Genomic DNA, 17,570 nt, shown 5'->3' on the forward strand with positions numbered 1-17,570 from the left:
GCTGAAGCAAGGGGGGGGGAGAGAAAAAAAGTTACATCCTCTACAGCCCACGGGAGGAAAAGCAGGATCTAACCGGACAAGACACCGCGTCCTGAAACTGACCCATGAACACACCCACACCCACACCCCATGGAAGCGGCCAAATCAGGGGCCACGCACTGCCCTGGCATGTTGTAACCTATTTATCTTTGGATCCTAGCGGTTGGAAGATCCTGGCTGAACACTATGGGATGGTGTAATGGGTTGCGATTTCTCTGCGTGGCCTTGGACACAAATCTCGCTGCTCTGACGTGAGAGAGTGAGCAAACGGGTGGCTGTACAGCTGTGCCATGCAGATGTGTTTTTTGTTTTGTTTTTTGCTGAACAGGTAAAACTCAGAAGAAGGCCCAGATGCCTTTTAAAAGGGGATGGGACAGATCTCTGGAGGGAAAAGTCCCTTGCAGGTGACAAGCCACGATGGGGAGGTATAATCTCCAGGCTTAAAAGGACAGGATCTCCAAAGGCCAGATGCAGGGGAGAGGGATCGGGAGACAGGGATCTCGTCTCATGTGTTCCCAGAGGGTATCCGGTGGGGCCACCGTGAGAGACAGGAAGCTGGACTCAATGGGCCCTTGGCCTGATCCTGCCCAGGGCTCTGCTTTTATTAAGGTTTGGGCAGACTTGCGTGTTTATGGACCACCTTGAAAAGGCCCAGCCATGCTGCTTAGATTGCAAGTGTCCCCTTGACCATGGAGTTATATATAAATTTACAGGCCACGGGATTGCACTCCAGTATCTGAGTAGGTGGATTGTGATCCATGCAAGCTCATACTAAAATAAAGCTGTTAATCTTTAAAATACTGCAATATGTTATTTTTCCCCCCTTTGCCCAACATGCTAAGATGGCTACTTCTTTGGAGAACCCTAAAATAAGGAGATTGGAGTAGCTGATCTTTAAAACCCCTCCCCCCCATTCTAAACAGTAGAGAGCGTGGTGGCAATAACTCCAAGTCGCGGGTTCGATCCCCCTATGCGCTTTTTTTTTTTAAGAAGGAACGGAATAAAGTCACTTTCCTCAACTTCAAAATCCTGCTATTCCGTATTTTAGCAGCCTTTCTGGTCCTGCTGCGTGCAAAGGGCGATGTATAAAGGCTGGTGTTACCTAAGATCAAATCGCCTCTGACTTACGGCCGCCCCGTGAATGAGGGAATCTCCTGATCTCAGCTCAGATAGAGCAGGAAATCCCCCAAAGGAACCGCGTCCAAACGTACCCATCGCGCACGAGCCGAAGGGCTCCTTACGAAAGCACGTGCAAAAGTAAGCGCTTTAAAAATGATGCCCCTGCCTTCGTGTAGACCTGGTTTAAGAGTCTTCGGGTCGCCGAATAAACCGGTGGAAATATACATTGGGAACACGGGGATGGAGGGGGGGTTCCCTGAGATCAGGGGCGTGCGAGAGAGAGCAAAGGGGGTTTCACCGCTGCTGATCTCCGCTGCTGGGGGGGGGGGAAGGCGAATGGCCTCGGACGCCTGGGTTCTTTCCCTAGAAACCGCCCCCTCCCACATTGTCAGGATGGGGGGGCGTTAAAGAAGGGAGGGGGTCCCGCCCTCGGGGGACGGGGATCGGGACTCTCCCAGCCGGAGAGATGAAAAAGTTTTTTTGGGGGGGGCACAAGTCCCAGCTGGCTGCGGATGATGGGAGTTGTAGTGTCAAAGGAATAGGGGGGGGGACCACACAAGAGGAATTTTTGTCCTCTCTAGAGAAGATCTCCGAATCTGAATTTAGTCCTGCCCTCTCCCTCCCCTCCCCTCCCCTCCCATTCCCCCCCCATCCCTCCGGCAACAAAGTTTGCATCGCTTCCCCCCCCCCCCTCGCTGTGGCTCCATTCAAGGCCGGGAGGGGGGTGGAGAGGAGGGGAGGTTTAAGGGAGGAAGAGCACACCAGCCAATGGGGAGAGAGCTCTGCTTCTCGCCTTCCTTCCCATGGAAGTCTTCCCCCCCCCGCCGACCCAAATAGCCTTTCCCCTCCCACCCAGCGCGCACGAGATCGGTCTTTCCCCTCCATTCACACGTCCCGCAAAGAAGCGCTTCTGTGTCGCCTCGGCGGCTTGCCCCCCCCCCCCCGTGATCGAGGGCTCCAGCCTGGTTCTGTGTGGGGCAGAGAGAGAGAAGGCAAACTCGCCCGATCCCCCCCCCCCCCCAGGTAAGTCCCGAAAAGTTCCAGGTGGGAAGGTTGCGCCCCCCCCCGCCCTCCACGCGCTGCGGACAAGATCCAGCCCGCAGTGGGATGGCGGAGAAGGGAAATTTTGGACCTTCGATCCCCCCACCCCACCCCAGCCTCGAGTTTGTTATGATCGGGTGGGAAAGAGAAAGTTTTGCAAAAGATACGTAGGAATGGATTTAAAACGGGGCAACAAGAAGAGTTCAGGCGCGCAGGACGCGCTTTGCAAGAAAAGTCGGGGGAACCGACCCCCTGAATTTATACCCCGCTGCATTTATGTTGAAGACTATACCTCCTGCAGCCAAGGCGTGTTCAATCCTTCGGTGGCCACTTTCTCCATTTTCCCCCGGTTGGCCCCCTCGTGTTAAATATCCAGATTGCAAGCTTTATTTTTTAGGGGCAAAGATCTGCCCTCTTTGGGTTTTGTAACATGCCAGGCAGCATCAACCATTGCCACCTATTTACTTACCTGTTATATCCCACTTTCCCGTAGATAAGGTCAAAATGGTCTACCTGGATCTCCTCCCAGTTGGGTTTTCGGAACAACCAGGCAAAGCAGGACGGGCTGAGAAACGATGGCAGGGCCAAATTCACACAGTCGGTTTCTTGGCCAATTTAGGATTTGAACCCGACTCTCCCGGGTTGGCTTCCTAGGGGAAATCACAGTCTTGCTTTCCAAGAGCTGAGCAGGGCAATTAAGGACGGGTCATTTTGGAGATCCCTCATTCATAAGCCAGAGGCAACTTGACTGCACCTGACAGAAGCAACGCCTGGATCTAAATCCCATCATATATGTTGGGAAGGAAATTCCACCGATAGTAGTGGTGGTCTTGAAGTCTCAATCAATTTTACCTGGATTTGTTGTGTGTGTTTGTTAATTAAGTTTATGGTTCAGATTTTCTCCCGTGAGCTCAAGGGGGTTTCTATGCTTTTCTCCATACCGCTTGATCCGCAAAACAGTTGGGTGACATAGGTTAGGTGGAGAAAGAGAGACGGGCCCCAAAAGAGAGGCTTAAAATTAGACTTTCCATTCCCCTGTCCTCTCAGTGGCATAGGAACCTGGCTGCAGAGCCAGAGGTTGGCGGTTCGATCCCCCACTGTATGTATTTGACAGCAGCTGATCGTGATAATCCGTAGGGCTATGGATTATGTCCCTATGTTCTAGCTCTGTGTTGCTAAAATGATGATGAACACTCTCACCCCATTGTGTCTGACAAAAATCTTGGCTTTCCGGTATTGTCCAAAAAGGAAAAAAAAAGGTATATATTCCTCTTGAACAAATCTGGACCAGCGTCGGTGGTGTAGTTCATGTTTCTGCCATTTTGCAAGGTGGAAAATTGGGTGCCCTTCTCTGAACCTTTATGGGATGAAGCAAGAAAAGTGAGTGATTTGGAGGGCATTGACTTATTTATTTTTCCCTGCTGCTGTCTTTTGACTCTAGCAAGCCGGCCTTGGTCTCCCTTTGTCCTCAAATATCCAGCAATGCTGTGTGCCTTTGGAGTAAAATGGGGTGGGGGGGTACCAAGGAACTGCAGGAAATTTGGAGAAAAGTTATGTTTGTGCCAGAATTTGGCAATGTTATTTTTTGTGTGGACTACAATTCCCAGAATCCCCCGGTCTGCTGAGCTCTGTAGTCCAAAAAGTTATCTTCCCTCATGTTTTCTATTCCCTAACTCCCAAGTATTTCTACCCATTAATTAGGTGTCCTGTGATTCAGGCGGCATTTTCCTTGGTGCTTTATGTGGGCTGAAATCCTGTGACGCAGCTAAGCAGCATAACACTGATGACATCATCAGCAGGGCAGATTTTTTTGGGGGGGGAATAAAACATTTCTGATTTCTTGCTGTGAGATCCTAATGCCCCCATGGAATCCCTTTCCTCATGAGGAAATCATTGGGAGCGGTGGGATGGGAGGAGAAAGTCTTTCATTACCTGACATTGCCACCAATGGGATGATTTCAACAATGATGGCAATTCAGAAATCAAAGACTCCCTGGCCGTCCTGTAGCTGGCTGGATAGCTCAGTGCTTTAGCGGAACTAGAGGTTGTGAGTTCAATTCCCCACTGTACCTTAGCCGCCTAGAGTGGTCCTCGTTTGACCAGATAGGCGGGATATTAAATAAATAAACAAACAAACAAACAAACAAATAATAAATGAATAAATACCTTCTGGGAGAAGGGCCAACCTGTGTAGCCTTGGGCCAGCTGCACAGTTCCAGAGTTGCCCCCCCCCCAGAAGAAGGGAAGGGTAAACTGCTTCTGAGTATTCTTTACCTTGAAAACTCCAAAAAGGGCCACCATAAGTCAGAATTGACTTGACATCACATGATTATAATATTACCCAAGCTCTCTGTTGCTTCTCTTTGCTCTGCTTTTGGGACCCTTCAGCTGCTGCAAATCTATTCCTTATTTTGCAGCATTCAGACCTTCTGCCCATCCTTCCCTTTCACTTCTATACCCGCTTGCTAAAACCCTCGGCTCTCCATGTCCAACAGGCCACCTTCCGGGGGTGTTGGACTACCGCTTCCATCCTCCTTGTCTGAAGAAGTCGATTTTGCTGCTCCCATCTCCTCCTTCACAAAAAAGGCAGGGCTCTTTGCAATGGCTTACAGTCACCCGGTCGTCTGTGTTCACCCCTTCTTTCCAGGACTCCGACATGGTGGTCTTGCACTATTACCAGCGGCCGAGTGAGGCAGACGCAGCTCTCGGCAGCCTTCTGCAGTCGGCCCGAGCTGTCCTGGGCAAAGGTCTCCAAACGGTACAGAAGGAACAGTGCTTCAACGTCAACTGGACAGGTAACCAGCAGGCATCCAGGCCTATGTCCGGGTTTTGTTCCAAACTGGAGGGCTGAACGGTTTTCAGAAAGCCGGCCACATTAAAAGCAGAAACGAGGAAAAGCAGAGTTATCATGGAAAGGGCACGGTATTGTGAGACTTTAAGTGAAACCCTGCACTCCACCCTTGCGAAGCAACCAGAAGAAGATGACTGTAAAATAAAACATCCCTTGAAAATAAGCCCTAATGTGTTTTTGGAACAAAAATTAATATAAGACCCTGTGTTATTTTCAGGAAAACACTATATTGATGCCACATGTCTTATATACTAAGTGTTTGGGGTTTTTTTTGGCTTTCCAGTTGTATATTTGGGGGTTTATAGCTTAATAGCATGTACAGTGGTGCCTCGCATAGCGAGGTTAATCCGTTCCGGATTAACCCTCGCTATGGGAAACATCGCTCAACGGAACAAAAAAACCCATTAAAACGCATTAAACTTGGTTTAATGCGTTCCAATGGGCCCTAAACTTACCGTTGAGCGAAGCTTCTCCATAGGGGCGGCCATTTTCGCGCCCTCGCTAAGCGGCCATTTTGGAACCGCCGATCAGCTATTCTCCCCCACTTCGTTGTGCGAAAATCGCTAAGCGAATCGCTTAGTGATCGTCGCACAGCGAAAAAACGCCATAGGGGCCATCGCTGAGCGAACGCTCCAGCGATGGCCCAGACCCCCTCGCTATGCGAATTCATCGCTCAACGGAGCGATCGCTAAGCGAGGCACCACTGTATTTTGTTCATGGTTTTTGTAAACCACCCAGAATAGTGCATTGCACTAATGTGGGTGGTATATAAATCTAATAAATAAACAAGCAAACCACTATGGGGATAGGGCTAATACGGAGGATATACCGTTTGCACTCCCTGCATCTGAAGAAGTGGGTTTTGCCCCATAAATGTTTATACCCAAATAAATCTCTTAAGTCTTTGAAGTGTCAGTGAAATAAACCTCTTAGTCGTCTAGTATTTTGCCTTTCCCGGCTCTCCTTTTCCCTCCTTTGATTTTACCACCATGCTGAGGCAGACCAACAGGAAAAGCTTTGGAAAGGTGTGGATTTTGACTCTTGTATTATTTGTACTCTTTTGAGAGATAGTAGGTTGTGGCTAGGATGCTCATCCTCCTTCTCACAGAGAACGTTAAATGCTGGGTAGCTGCTCCGTTGCATTATGGGTAACTCCGGCTCCATTTCTCTCCATTCCGTTTCGTTCCCAGGAGAAGCACCCCCAGACGCTCAGGAGACCGAGATGCTACATTGGGTCTTTGGCTGCCCCTTTGAACAGGGTGATATAGCCACACAATCTTTCCTCAGCCCATCCCCTTCTGATCTGCTCATCGAGATTGGCCCCCGGTAAGTCTCACAGAGACTGTGCATTGTCCACAGACTGATCCTAGAATAACTTGAGTTATAGAATGTGCCTGGAGCCATCATAAGACCAGAGATGAGCCTGGGTTCAGGACTCTGTCATGGTGGTCCTACCAATGGCCAAATGAGGCAGATGCTGGTCTTTATTTATTTACAGTGGTCCCTCGCTTTACGATTGCCCTGCATTACGATGATCTTTTTGCATTGCAATCGCAAAACGATGGTCTGAATGGGGTTTTTTCACTTTGCGATGATCGGTTCCCTGCTTCGGGAACTGGTTCTTTGCAAAACGATGATTTTCCTCCAGCTGATCGGTGGTTTCAAAATGGCCGCTGGGTAAATAAAATGGCTCCCCGCTGTTTTCTGGGGTGGATTCCTCGCAAAAGAGCCACCGAAAATGGCCGCCCTATGGAGGATCTTCGCTGGACGGTGAGTTTCCAGCCCATTGGAATGCATTGAAGGGGTTTCAATGCGTTTCAATTGGCTTTTTATTTTCGCATTACAACATTTTCGTTCTACAGCGATTTCGCTGGAACGAATTAACGTTGTAACGTGAGGCACCACTGTATTTATTTGTTTATTTTATATCCCGCCTATCTGGTTTTGCGACCACTCTAAGCGGCTTACAAACACACGGGGCAACAAATAAATATAAAAAAAGAAATTATTACATTAAATAGCCAGTTCTTCAAGATGGAGAAGAGAAAATAAAAAAATAAACCAAAAAAGAAAAAGAGAAGAGGAAAGAATCAAATATTAACTGGAGGGGAAGGCCTGCCTGAACATCCATGTTTTTAATTGTTTTTTTAAAATACCCAGCGAAGGGGCCGCACGAATCTCCGGAGGCAGATTGTTCCAGAGACGAGGAGCCACCGCCGAGAAGGCCCTGTTTCTTTTTTCTTCTGGGCCTCCCTTGGTGTCAGGCTCCTCAGTTTCACCTCCTGACTCGCTCGAGTGATACGGGTAGATCTTGGTGGGAGTAGTCTTTGGGTTTGGAACTACAATCCCCAGAATTCCACATGTGAGATCCTGATTTTTTTTTTGTAGTCCAATAAAGTAACTGTTTCTCAGCATGTGACAAAGCCCAGGACGGTCAACCCTGTATAGAGATGTTAAGTTTGCACATACCTGAAAATTCTGAGAGTTGTAGCCCAGAAAGTAATTTTTCTAAGCTGTGAGCTTCTATACTCCATTTTCTTTGTATGCTCAATAGAGTGATAATTACAGTTCATGATGATGCCTCTGTTGGGCAAAACTATACCCAGTATCCTGTTGCATAGCTATCCCAGCAGAGTGGTAAGATTGGCCGTGACAGAGAGCTGCTGATGAAAGAGTCCCTGCTTTGATACTAGGTTGTGTGTGGCGTGCTCAGTGAGATGCAGCCTCAAGCAACCTGAAATCAAACAAGGGACTCTTTAATTAGAGGCAATCTGCTGGTGGTGCAACAGGATTATGGACCATGTTTACTATAAAATTGTAAACCCTCTTCAGTCATTTGGTAGTCCAGGATCATCAAACACAGCGAGAGAGGAGCGGCTAGTCTGCATTCCTGCTTTGTCGTTTTGCTTACACAAGCCACGAAGTTGAAGGAGGAGAGACTTCTGCTTGCTGAAGTCCAACAGCGACAGGATGGCCACGCTTTCCTCCCTTTCAATTTTGTGGATTCGGATGGCATAGTAGACAAACTCTCAATACTACGAGACAGAAAGTAAGGAGTGAAATGGAAGGTGGAAGGCAGCAGGAATAGAGGAAGACCAAATACGAGATGGACTGACTCACTAAATGCAGGGCAGCTAGCAAACTGACAGCCATTCTAGTGTTTTGCAATGATCCTGTGCAGAACTTAGGAGAGTTAATTTTTAGACTTCAGTTCAAAGAAACCCAGCATAACCACTGGCTAGGTTAGTTGGGGATTCCAGGAAGTCAAAGTTCTAAAAAGTAACTTCTCCAAGCTCTGGAGCTGGCTTTGTAGGTCTGTGTGTAGAGCTCATCGAAACTTTAAAGCAAAAAAAAAAAAGGTTCATTGGCTTTTGTTGTCCTTAGAAATAATATTTTTTTTATCGCAGACTGAACTTTTCAACAGCGGCCTCCACCAACGCGGTGTCAGTGTGCAGAGCAGCTGGACTAGAAAAGATCGACCGGATTGAATGTTCCCGTCGTTACCTCTTCAAGGTGGGCACGGGAGTTTCTGATTCTCTCTTTAAAGCCACTGGTGCTTCCCACCAGCAGGATTTTCCCGACAGGGATGGCTGTTCTGCATCTCTCTTCTGTGTACTACTGACCCACCCACCCCCATATGTTTTGGAACTTCTATTTCCAGAAGTCCCAACCAATGAATCAGATGTGGGAGTCATAGCCCAAAACATCTGGAAGGAGAAATGTTCCTGGTTTAAACGCCTCCTAAGCAGGCTGGAACAGGATTCAACGAATAGATCAACATTGCAAGAAATACAGTAGGACCCTTATATCTGGGCGCGGGGGGGTGTCAGTTCTAAACCCCTTCCTGCCGTGGATGCTGGAAAACGTGGATCCATCTCTAGAAATATATATTTCCAGAATATTTCTTTCGGTATTTTCAGGCTATGGATAAGTGAATCAGTAGATACTGATCCCGCGGATAACGGGGGTCCTGCTATATTGCAATTAAACATTCTATTTTTTTTTACACAATAGAAATATGGAGATCCACAGAGAAGAATAGCTACAGAGTTCCCCTGATTCCAAATTTCTCATTAACAGGCACTTAAAATCTCAGTAACTTATTCTGAGACATTTATGGGAGGAAGAATAAAAAAACATTACTTGCCGTTCCTTGAAATTACAAATTTTCTGTACACTGCTTTCTTTATTGCACACATGTTATCAACCAATCAAACAGATCAACAGCAAACAACTGCCACAAACCAGCAAAGACAGGGATAGAATGCTCAGCAGAGAGGTGAAGCACTCTTGGGATTTCAAAAAGCTGGAAGGCACAGATGGCTAGTGCTGGATAGATAGACAGTCATCCCAACACAGAAAAATCCCTCCCCATTGCTCAAACTACAGACAGCATGCAAAGTTTTAAATAAAACTCCAAAAGTATTGGCTCCTTTTCTGCCTCTTTATCTTTTGAGAGGGTGATTTTCAGTCTGATACCTCCTACCAAAGGGTGTGCCATGTAGGTTTTGACATCTTAACGAAACATTACTGTCTTTTCCTCTTTCAGTGTAACCAGCATCCATCACCAGCCCAGGAGACCACTCTAGCCTCTTCGCTTTATGACCGGATGACGGAACAACGTTACCCAGAGCCCATCAGCAGTTTTGCTGTAGCAATCCAGCCGGAGCCGGTGTTCTATGTCGATATTCTAGGAGAAGGGAGGGCTGCCTTAGCAAAAGCTAACAACCAGCTTGGTATGGGCTAGTGGAGAAAAAAAAGGGAAAGAGGTGTGGTTGACAGCTAGGATGTGCATGAACTGAAGATGCGTGAGTAAATAGTGGACACACAATTATTGTCAGGATTACAATAGGGATAATTCCCTTCTATCTTGCAAGAGAGAAAGTTGGGATATAAATGAAATAAATAAATTATATCCAGAATCCTGTCACTATTTGCTGCCTGACGTTTGTATAACGTGCTGCAGCAAGCTGTGGCTAATTGATGATGTGTTCCAGGGCATTCCATTTATGTGCCTTATCACATGGCTAATCACGCAACTGACTTTGTGGCACTTCATCAATTAGTCACGGCCTGTTACGCATACTTGATGGGAATGCCAAGAAGGTTCTGGCTGATAAATCGACGAAACCTAGGATATTCAAATTTGTGATGTGCAATGAGAGCCGAAATACACTATCAGCAAAGATCATACGGCACGTGGTTGTTGTGGAACGGTACAAATTTTGACTCAGAATGCAGGGAGGAGTGGGTTGTGTATTAGTTCAACATTAGACTTTTACCTCCCTCCATTCTGAAATGGTACAGTCCTGCCAGGTATGCCCGGGATTCTGCTGATGGTGTAACCCAGTTCAGAGTTCATCGAATGACGGGTGCCCAGTTGACTTGGAATACAGTATATCTGAAACCCAGTGACAGCATAGCATCAGTTCCTTGAACCCTTTCCTTCACCCATTCTCTGAGATACAAAGACCCATGTGAGGCTAGAACATGCCTTTGGACTCTTTATGTCTTAAGAAGAGCTAGATAAAGCCCTGTAAGGGCTCATGTTTTCCCCATTTGACCCCTGGAGATTCCAGAGCAGGAAGTAAAATGTTACTCACTTACAGGTCCTCCTTGCTGATGACGTATGGGGATAATGGTTGAGTAGATTAGAGCAAAGGAATGAATGTAAGTCATGCTGGCTTAAGAGAAACCCACCTCTTGTCTCGTAGGTCTGGCTTTCGATTCTTGGGACCTGGACTTCTACACCGCTCTTTTCCAAAAGCTTGGCAGAAATCCCACCAGCGTGGAATGCTTTGATCTTGCTCAATCCAACAGGTATCTGCTTAGCTACATTGGGATGTGCATAGTACAGGCTGTCTGAGAATAGTCTCCGTGTCGGAGGTTGGAAAGGGAGGTGGTTGTCTAGTAGCAGTGAGTTCCAAAGTTCCCCAGCTTGTGTTGGTGACAACTGGAAATAATGTTGGCTCTGCCTCACTGTGTTCCTTTGCTCCTCAATTTCATGTTTTGTTTTGTTTTTCCTTCTGGATGTCTTTCTGGGCAGCGAACACAGCCGGCATTGGTTCTTCAAAGGGCGCCTCCTGCTGGACGGCCAGGAACTGAAGGAGTCTCTCTTTGAGTCCATCATGAAGACCCAGGAACGTAGCAACCCTAACAATGTCATCAAGTTCTGCGACAACAGCAGGTAAAGGGTCTTTGGCTGAGTTGTGGGAATGGAGCAGCCGGATTACAAATGGCAGGAAGCCATTCGGTTGGCACATCAACTTTGGAGGCTTGTATAACTATTTCAGCATCATTTAGTGGGGAGACTCTCAGGGTCTGGCTTGAAAGATCTGGGTTCAGATTCCCCACTCAGTCCTGAAGCTCACCGGGTAATTGTTCGGCTGGTCAGGATCTTGCAAGCCTAACCTTGCAGGATAGATTTGCAGGATACAGATGGTAAAACAAGACCTTGTCTTGAGTTATTTTGGAAGAACACTTGGACATGACTGTATGAAATAAATACATTAAATAAATGCTTTTTCCCCGTTCAGTGCCATCCAAGGCCGGGAAGTCCTTTCGCTGTGGCCTAGGGATCCATCCCACTCCAGCCCTTTCGAGAAACGTACATCCACGCGGCATGTCATTTTCACAGCAGAGACCCACAATTTCCCCACTGGTGAGTGAAGTGGGAAAGGAAGTAGGATGAGATATGCTTTTCCCGTGTATTTTGATGTAAGGAAGATTCTGTAGATATAGCAAGAAAGAAAGAAAGAAAGAAAGAAAGAAAGAAAGAAAGAAAGAAAGAAAGAAAGAAAGAAAGAAAGAAAGAAAGAAAGAAAGAAAGAAAGAAAAGGTGATTAAAACTGTTTTAAATAGTTCATAGTTTCCCTTTGTTTTAAATTGTTCTGTTGCCTGCGCCACACCTTGAGATCATTTGCAAAAGGGCAGGATATAAATAAATAAACAAACGAATATATACATATTTAAAAAGTCATTAAACCTGCCTCAGTTGCCATAAGTAATTTAATAAAATGCAATGTAATTTAATAAATGTAACTTAATGAAATGTCTCAGCCAGTAAAGCCATGTTGGTATTCCTCACAGTGGGAGGGAATAGTCTACAATCATCCCCAACCAGCCTGATCAATGACTGGGCATATGGGAATTGTTGTCTAACCCCCCCCCCCCATACAAGTGGCTTACCCCCATCTGGAATTTATGTAGTCCAGCATCATGTTTCCTCCAGTGGCTATCTGGATGCCTCTGGGAAGCTCAAATCCACCACTGGCATGCTGTTATTTTGGCTAATAGCCCTTGAGAATATGGGTATGATCTTCTGTTGTTTTGGACTCCATCTCCCAGAATTCTCTTAAGAGTTCCTGAGGTAGAGTTCTGGGGGGTTTCATAGCACAAACACACACTTACAAACCCACATTTTCCTCACCTGGAGCAAGGCTTACCTCTGACGGTACATGCTCTTCTGAGGTCTTTACTTCCTGTTGTTCGTGTTCCTGTTGTTGTTTTAAAAAGTTGCTGTGGTGCTTTCTGGGAGTCATCGTTCTTTGGGAGGTGCGCTCTATCCAGTGAGACTGCAACCCCCAGGAAGCATCCGGCAGCTTTCTTTTTTAAAAACATTAACAACAGGAAGTAAAGGCCTCAGAAAGTCAGAGGTAGGCCCTGCTCAAGGTATACTTGAGTGTTTGTGGGTTGAAATTCGCAGAATACTGCCTAGGGGATTTTTGGAGTATTCTGGGGGATGGAGTTAGAAAGAGAGCAAACCTTTGAATGACACCTTTATAATCTATAGAAAAAAAACTGGAGATGCTGGGGATTGAACCCAGGACCTCATACATGCAAAGCATGCGCTCTACCACTGAGCTACATCCCCATGTCTTCTCTGTTTACTTGCTACCTATCTTTTCACAGACTGTTAGATTTCTATTGATAATCATGGTTATCAGAATCGAGAAGCAATAGAAAGTCCTCGGGGATGCACCTGAAATCGGGTTGCAAAACTGGAGTTAGCGAATTATAAGGGTCTCGTCCTTTTCTCTTTATGCATTCATTGCTTTCAAACTTTAGGAACTGTTGTTGAATCATCTTGCCTGTTAAGAAAAAGTCCAAAGTCCAGGAATGCTGCCAGAAAGCTGGAGCGTGACTTGAAAAGATGCCAGCGGGATGAAAACCAGACCAGATACAGTGAGAGAGAGAGACAGACAGATAGCTTAAAAACTTTATATCTATCCATGTTGCTCTGTTTCTAAACTCTGGCTGGTGTGAGTGAATACAAAAATGAAAATGTGTTCTGTGGGATTGGATGATGCACAGAGAACTAGCCATATTTGCACAGCTGATGTTTTTCAACCTCTTGTTGCAGGGGTTGCGCCTTTCAGTGGTGCCACCACGGGGACAGGCGGACGGATCCGGGACGTGCAATGCACAGGACGTGGGGCCCATGTGATCGCGGGGACAGCTGGGTATAGCTTTGGCAATCTTCACATCCCAGGTGAGTCGCGGCCACTTGTGTGTGCCTGGAATACAGTGGCGCCTCACTTAACGACTGCCTCGTTAAATGACAAAACTGCTATACGATGACTGTTTTGCAATTGCTTTTACAACCACAAAACGATGTTTTAATCGGCAAAAATGTACTTCCCGACGATCAGTTCCCTGCTTCGGGAACCAATTTTTTGCTAGACCATGTTTTTAAAACAGCTGATCGGTGGCTTTAAAATGGCCGCCCGCTGTGTAAAATGGCTCCCTGTTGTGTTTTTGGACAGATTCCTCACTTTACAGGCACCTAAAATGGCCACCCCATGGAGGATATTCGCTGGGCGGTGGTTTTCAGCCCAATGGAATACATTGAACAGGTTTTCAATGCGTTTCAATGGGATTTTTTATTTTGCTTAACAAGGATTTTGCTCTACAGAGATTTTGCTGGAATGGATTATACTCGTTAAGCGAGGCACCACTGTACGAAGATCATGGAGAAGAAGTGTGCTGAGACTTCTTAAGTCCCAGGGACCCCAAATCCTGGCGGGATTTTAGATGTGGGCAAGAGGAACCACACAGTTTGCCACGACTAATTGCAGTTCATCATGGGCTTGGCATATACTGGGGCTGGGTGTCCATCTGGGTGCTTGACTGGCATGCTTCTAGCATCTCATCAGTTGACTGCAGTAACTTCTCATCTAGTCTGCAGTCTTGCTCTTATCTCGGATCAGTGATCAGAGATAAGAAGTAAGTGGTTGTTCAGAAGCGGGGAAACCTCTCGCCTAGAACTGAACGCTTTTCTGACCTCTCAAAGTGGTTGTGGAGGATTGAGAGAGGTCAAGACTGGGTCCTGCTACCGTCTCTTGTGACCGATGGGGTCGCGATGCATTTGCATCAAGTCCAAGGCAGCAAGAGATATCCGGAGAACTTGGTTATGGGAAAACGCTCCCTTGTGTATTCCCGGTGTTTGTCTGCAGGTTACTCATTACCCTGGGAGGACCTGTCCTTGCCCTATCCTGACAACTTTGCCCGGCCTGTGGAGGTGGCCATCGGAGCCAGCGACGGGGCTTCGGACTACGGCAATAAATTTGGAGAACCTGTGCTGGCAGGTCGGCAACATATTGTCTTGGTTTCCAACACACTCGGTGGCCAAAATCCTGTTGTTCGGTAGAGTCAATGCACATCAGAGTCGGCCACTGAATCAATGGGGATTTGGTGAGACGTTCCCCTGATTCAAAGGGGCTTATGCTCACAGCGACTTACTAAGTCACTAAGTAGAGTAGACCTACTTGAATCAGTGGGAGAGTTGGATCACCAAATCCCCATTCATTCAGTGGGCTTACTCTGGTGTGACTTAAGCAACAGAATTTTGTGCCTTGTGGGTTTTTTTCCACTTTGAAGATATGGGATTTGGAGATATAGGGATGGGCGGCTTGTGGGGCTTCAGAAGCTGTGTTTCCCCTCCCATGGACTTTGGAGGGCTACACCCCATTGTCACTCGGGGGGGGGGATGGGAAAGGTCAGTCCTAGAATTGTACATGAAACTCCCATCTCCACTTCCAGGAATGTTTGGGACACTGATTTGCCATGTAAACGTAACTCCTCCTGCCCCAGGCTTGTTTTAGGTCATTAAATGCTTCCTTTAGACCCAAGAAGTGACCATCCAGGTTCAATGTGTGTGTGTGTGTGTGTCTGGGGATCCAGAGTGAGCTACACCTTTTCCTATTCTTGATCTAACAAGAGCAGGGGGCAAGTGAAGTCATGAAGACAGGGGAGAAATTGAAGGGGGGGGTTGTACAGTGGAGGAGACCGCAATATTTGGAAACTGATTCTCAGCGCCTCTCCCCATTGTGCTCGGCACAGGCTTTGCCCGGTCTTTTGGGATGCGCCTGGCAGATGGCGAGCGGCATGAATGGATTAAGCCTATCATGTTTAGCGGTGGCATCGGGGCCATGGAGGACGTGCATGTACGCAAGGAACTCCCACAGCCTGGTATGTATTCTGATGGATTTCAGCATTGTCCTATCCGGAAGCCTTAGGGTGGAGAGTAATATTTTGAAACCGATGGCTCTAGAATTCTCCGTATTCCAAGGGGCAGTATTTAATCAGTTATTCCTTTTGATTAATTGGTGTTTAAACATTTCACAGACCAGAACGGTGTTCTCAATTTAGAAAGCATGTACTTTTGTATCAGAGCAGACATTTTTGCTGATGATGGATTCATTCATTAATCTACCAATAATTTATTTATAATTGCCATAATATATTCAGCACAGTTTTGTTCTTCTGGTGCTGATGACAGCGAGGGTGAAGAAGCACTGAAACTTTTCCTTCTCCTTCCTCACCTCGGAATTCATATTTTCCCAGGCATCACCCATTCGCTTCCAAGCCGTCATGAGGACTAGAGACGTCTCTTGCACAAACCACAATCTTCATCTGAAGAAGTGGGCTTGGAGGCATGAACGCTTATGAAAAAAAAACTTGTTAGTCTTGGACGCGCTACAAAACTTTGGGTCTTTCTCAATGAAAGCTGCAATTCTAGGAATATTGAATTCTGTGTCCATGATCAGAGGATGATGATTTTTTTTACTGCCTAATTGCAACGTCAGTTCTGATTTCTAGGTATGGATGTTGTCAAAGTTGGAGGCCCAGTTTATCGAATCGGTGTGGGAGGAGGAGCGGCTTCTTCCATTCAGGTAAGTGGGGTTCTCAGTTCTCTCTGCTTCTGACTAGAGATGGGCACGAAGCAGTTTGACCTGGTTCGTCCCCTTCCCCACCTCCACCAGTCACTCACCAAACCCAGCAGGGGAGCTTCCTGCACCTCTTTCATTGATCTCCCAATCCCAGCAACGGCTCAGCTTCCTCGGCCCCGCCCTCTTGTCTGATCTCCCAATCAGAGAAAAGGGCGGGGCAGAGAAGTCTGTGCTCTTGCTCATGACTGGGAGATTAACTGAGGAGGCAGAAAAAGCAAGCAAGCTGGGCCTGGTGAGCTGCTGTTGGAGGCAGGGAAGGGAGCAGCAGCCCCTGTGCTGCCACCTTTATGAACTGGGACAAGCTGGTTTGAAAGCAAATACAGTATCTCTGTTGAAGCTGGGATTTCTACCTTCTGGATCCCTTTGGAAGCATGGGCTGGAAGAAAGCCAATTTCCTTGGACTCTTTCAGGTTTTCTCTCCCAGACTGGCCAGTTGGGAAAAAGCTATGACCTTTCATGATGAAGCCTTTCACACCCACCCACACACATTTACTGTCCTTGCCAGGTCCAAGGGGACAATGCCAGCGAGCTCGATTTTGGGGCCGTGCAACGTGGTGACGCCGAGATGGAGCAAAAAATGAACCGGGTTTTGCGAGGCTGCGTGGAAAGTGGAGAAAACAATCCCATTTGTAGCTTGCATGACCAGGGTGCTGGAGGAAACGGTGAGAGGCTAGCAGAAGGCTTTGTGGTCTTTTTGTTCTTTATTTCTTTCCTTCTGACTCAACTGAGCTTTGTGGAAAGTCTCAGTGTGCCTGCTGCACAGATCCTGAAGGAAGGCTGTCACGGTGAAGAACCTTTCACAGGTTTCCCAAGCAGCAATAAATTAGGTAAAGGTACCCCTTGACATTTAGTCCAGTCATGTCCGACTCTAGGGCGCGGTGCTCATCCCTGTTTCCAAGCCGTAGAGCCAGCATTTGTCCGAAGACAGTTTCCGTGGCCACATGGCCAGCACGACTAGACACAGGACACCATGACCTTCCCACCAAGGTGGTACCTATTTATCAATTCGCATTATTAAATGCTTTCGAACGGCTAGGTTGGCAGGAGCTGGGACAAGCGACGGGAGCTCACACCGTTGCGTGGATTCGATTTTATGACGGCTGGTCTTCCAACCTTGCAGCACAGAGGCTTCTGCGGTTTAACCCTGTCCCACACATATGCAATAAATTACCCAGTAGCAATTGCATAAGTATCAATGTTTTTGTTGCCTAGAATGCTCTAGTTCTCCTTTTGAGGAAACCGTGCCTATCCAGAGTTGTGTGAATGAGTAGTCAGAGGTCTCTGGGCAG

At 47.0% G+C, this 17,570-nt stretch overlaps 1 protein-coding gene, 1 long non-coding RNA gene and 1 other non-coding gene across 3 annotated transcripts in view; 1 reads left to right on the plus strand and 2 right to left on the minus strand.

Moving 5' to 3' along the window:
- Nucleotides 1-2,584: 2,584 nt before the first annotated feature.
- LOC144583736 (uncharacterized) lies at nt 2,585-4,839 on the minus strand. The gene is made up of 2 exons (XR_013537645.1): nt 4,366-4,839; nt 2,585-4,269 (listed from the first exon to the last, which is right to left on the minus strand). It is a non-coding gene; the product is annotated as an uncharacterized LOC144583736 (long non-coding RNA).
- Nucleotides 4,840-4,846: 7 nt separating this feature from the next.
- PFAS (phosphoribosylformylglycinamidine synthase) overlaps nt 4,847-17,570 on the plus strand; it is a 29,301-nt gene continuing 16,577 nt past the window's right edge. The window contains exons 1-12 of the mRNA XM_072976997.2: nt 4,847-4,994; nt 6,241-6,376; nt 8,458-8,563; nt 9,600-9,786; nt 10,765-10,870; nt 11,097-11,237; nt 11,587-11,711; nt 13,413-13,541; nt 14,506-14,637; nt 15,392-15,520; nt 16,151-16,224; nt 16,787-16,943. Coding sequence (XP_072833098.2) covers nt 4,856-4,994; nt 6,241-6,376; nt 8,458-8,563; nt 9,600-9,786; nt 10,765-10,870; nt 11,097-11,237; nt 11,587-11,711; nt 13,413-13,541; nt 14,506-14,637; nt 15,392-15,520; nt 16,151-16,224; nt 16,787-16,943 — 1,561 coding nt within the window. The 5' untranslated portion in view covers nt 4,847-4,855. The remainder of the gene's footprint in view (nt 4,995-6,240; nt 6,377-8,457; nt 8,564-9,599; nt 9,787-10,764; nt 10,871-11,096; nt 11,238-11,586; nt 11,712-13,412; nt 13,542-14,505; nt 14,638-15,391; nt 15,521-16,150; nt 16,225-16,786; nt 16,944-17,570) is intronic.
- Nucleotides 12,852-12,923, minus strand: TRNAA-UGC (transfer RNA alanine (anticodon UGC)). The gene has a single exon. It is a non-coding gene; the product is annotated as a tRNA-Ala (tRNA).

Source organism: Pogona vitticeps, chromosome 6, assembly GCF_051106095.1.
Source record: "Pogona vitticeps strain Pit_001003342236 chromosome 6, PviZW2.1, whole genome shotgun sequence".
Taxonomy (NCBI): Eukaryota; Metazoa; Chordata; class Lepidosauria; order Squamata; family Agamidae; genus Pogona; species Pogona vitticeps.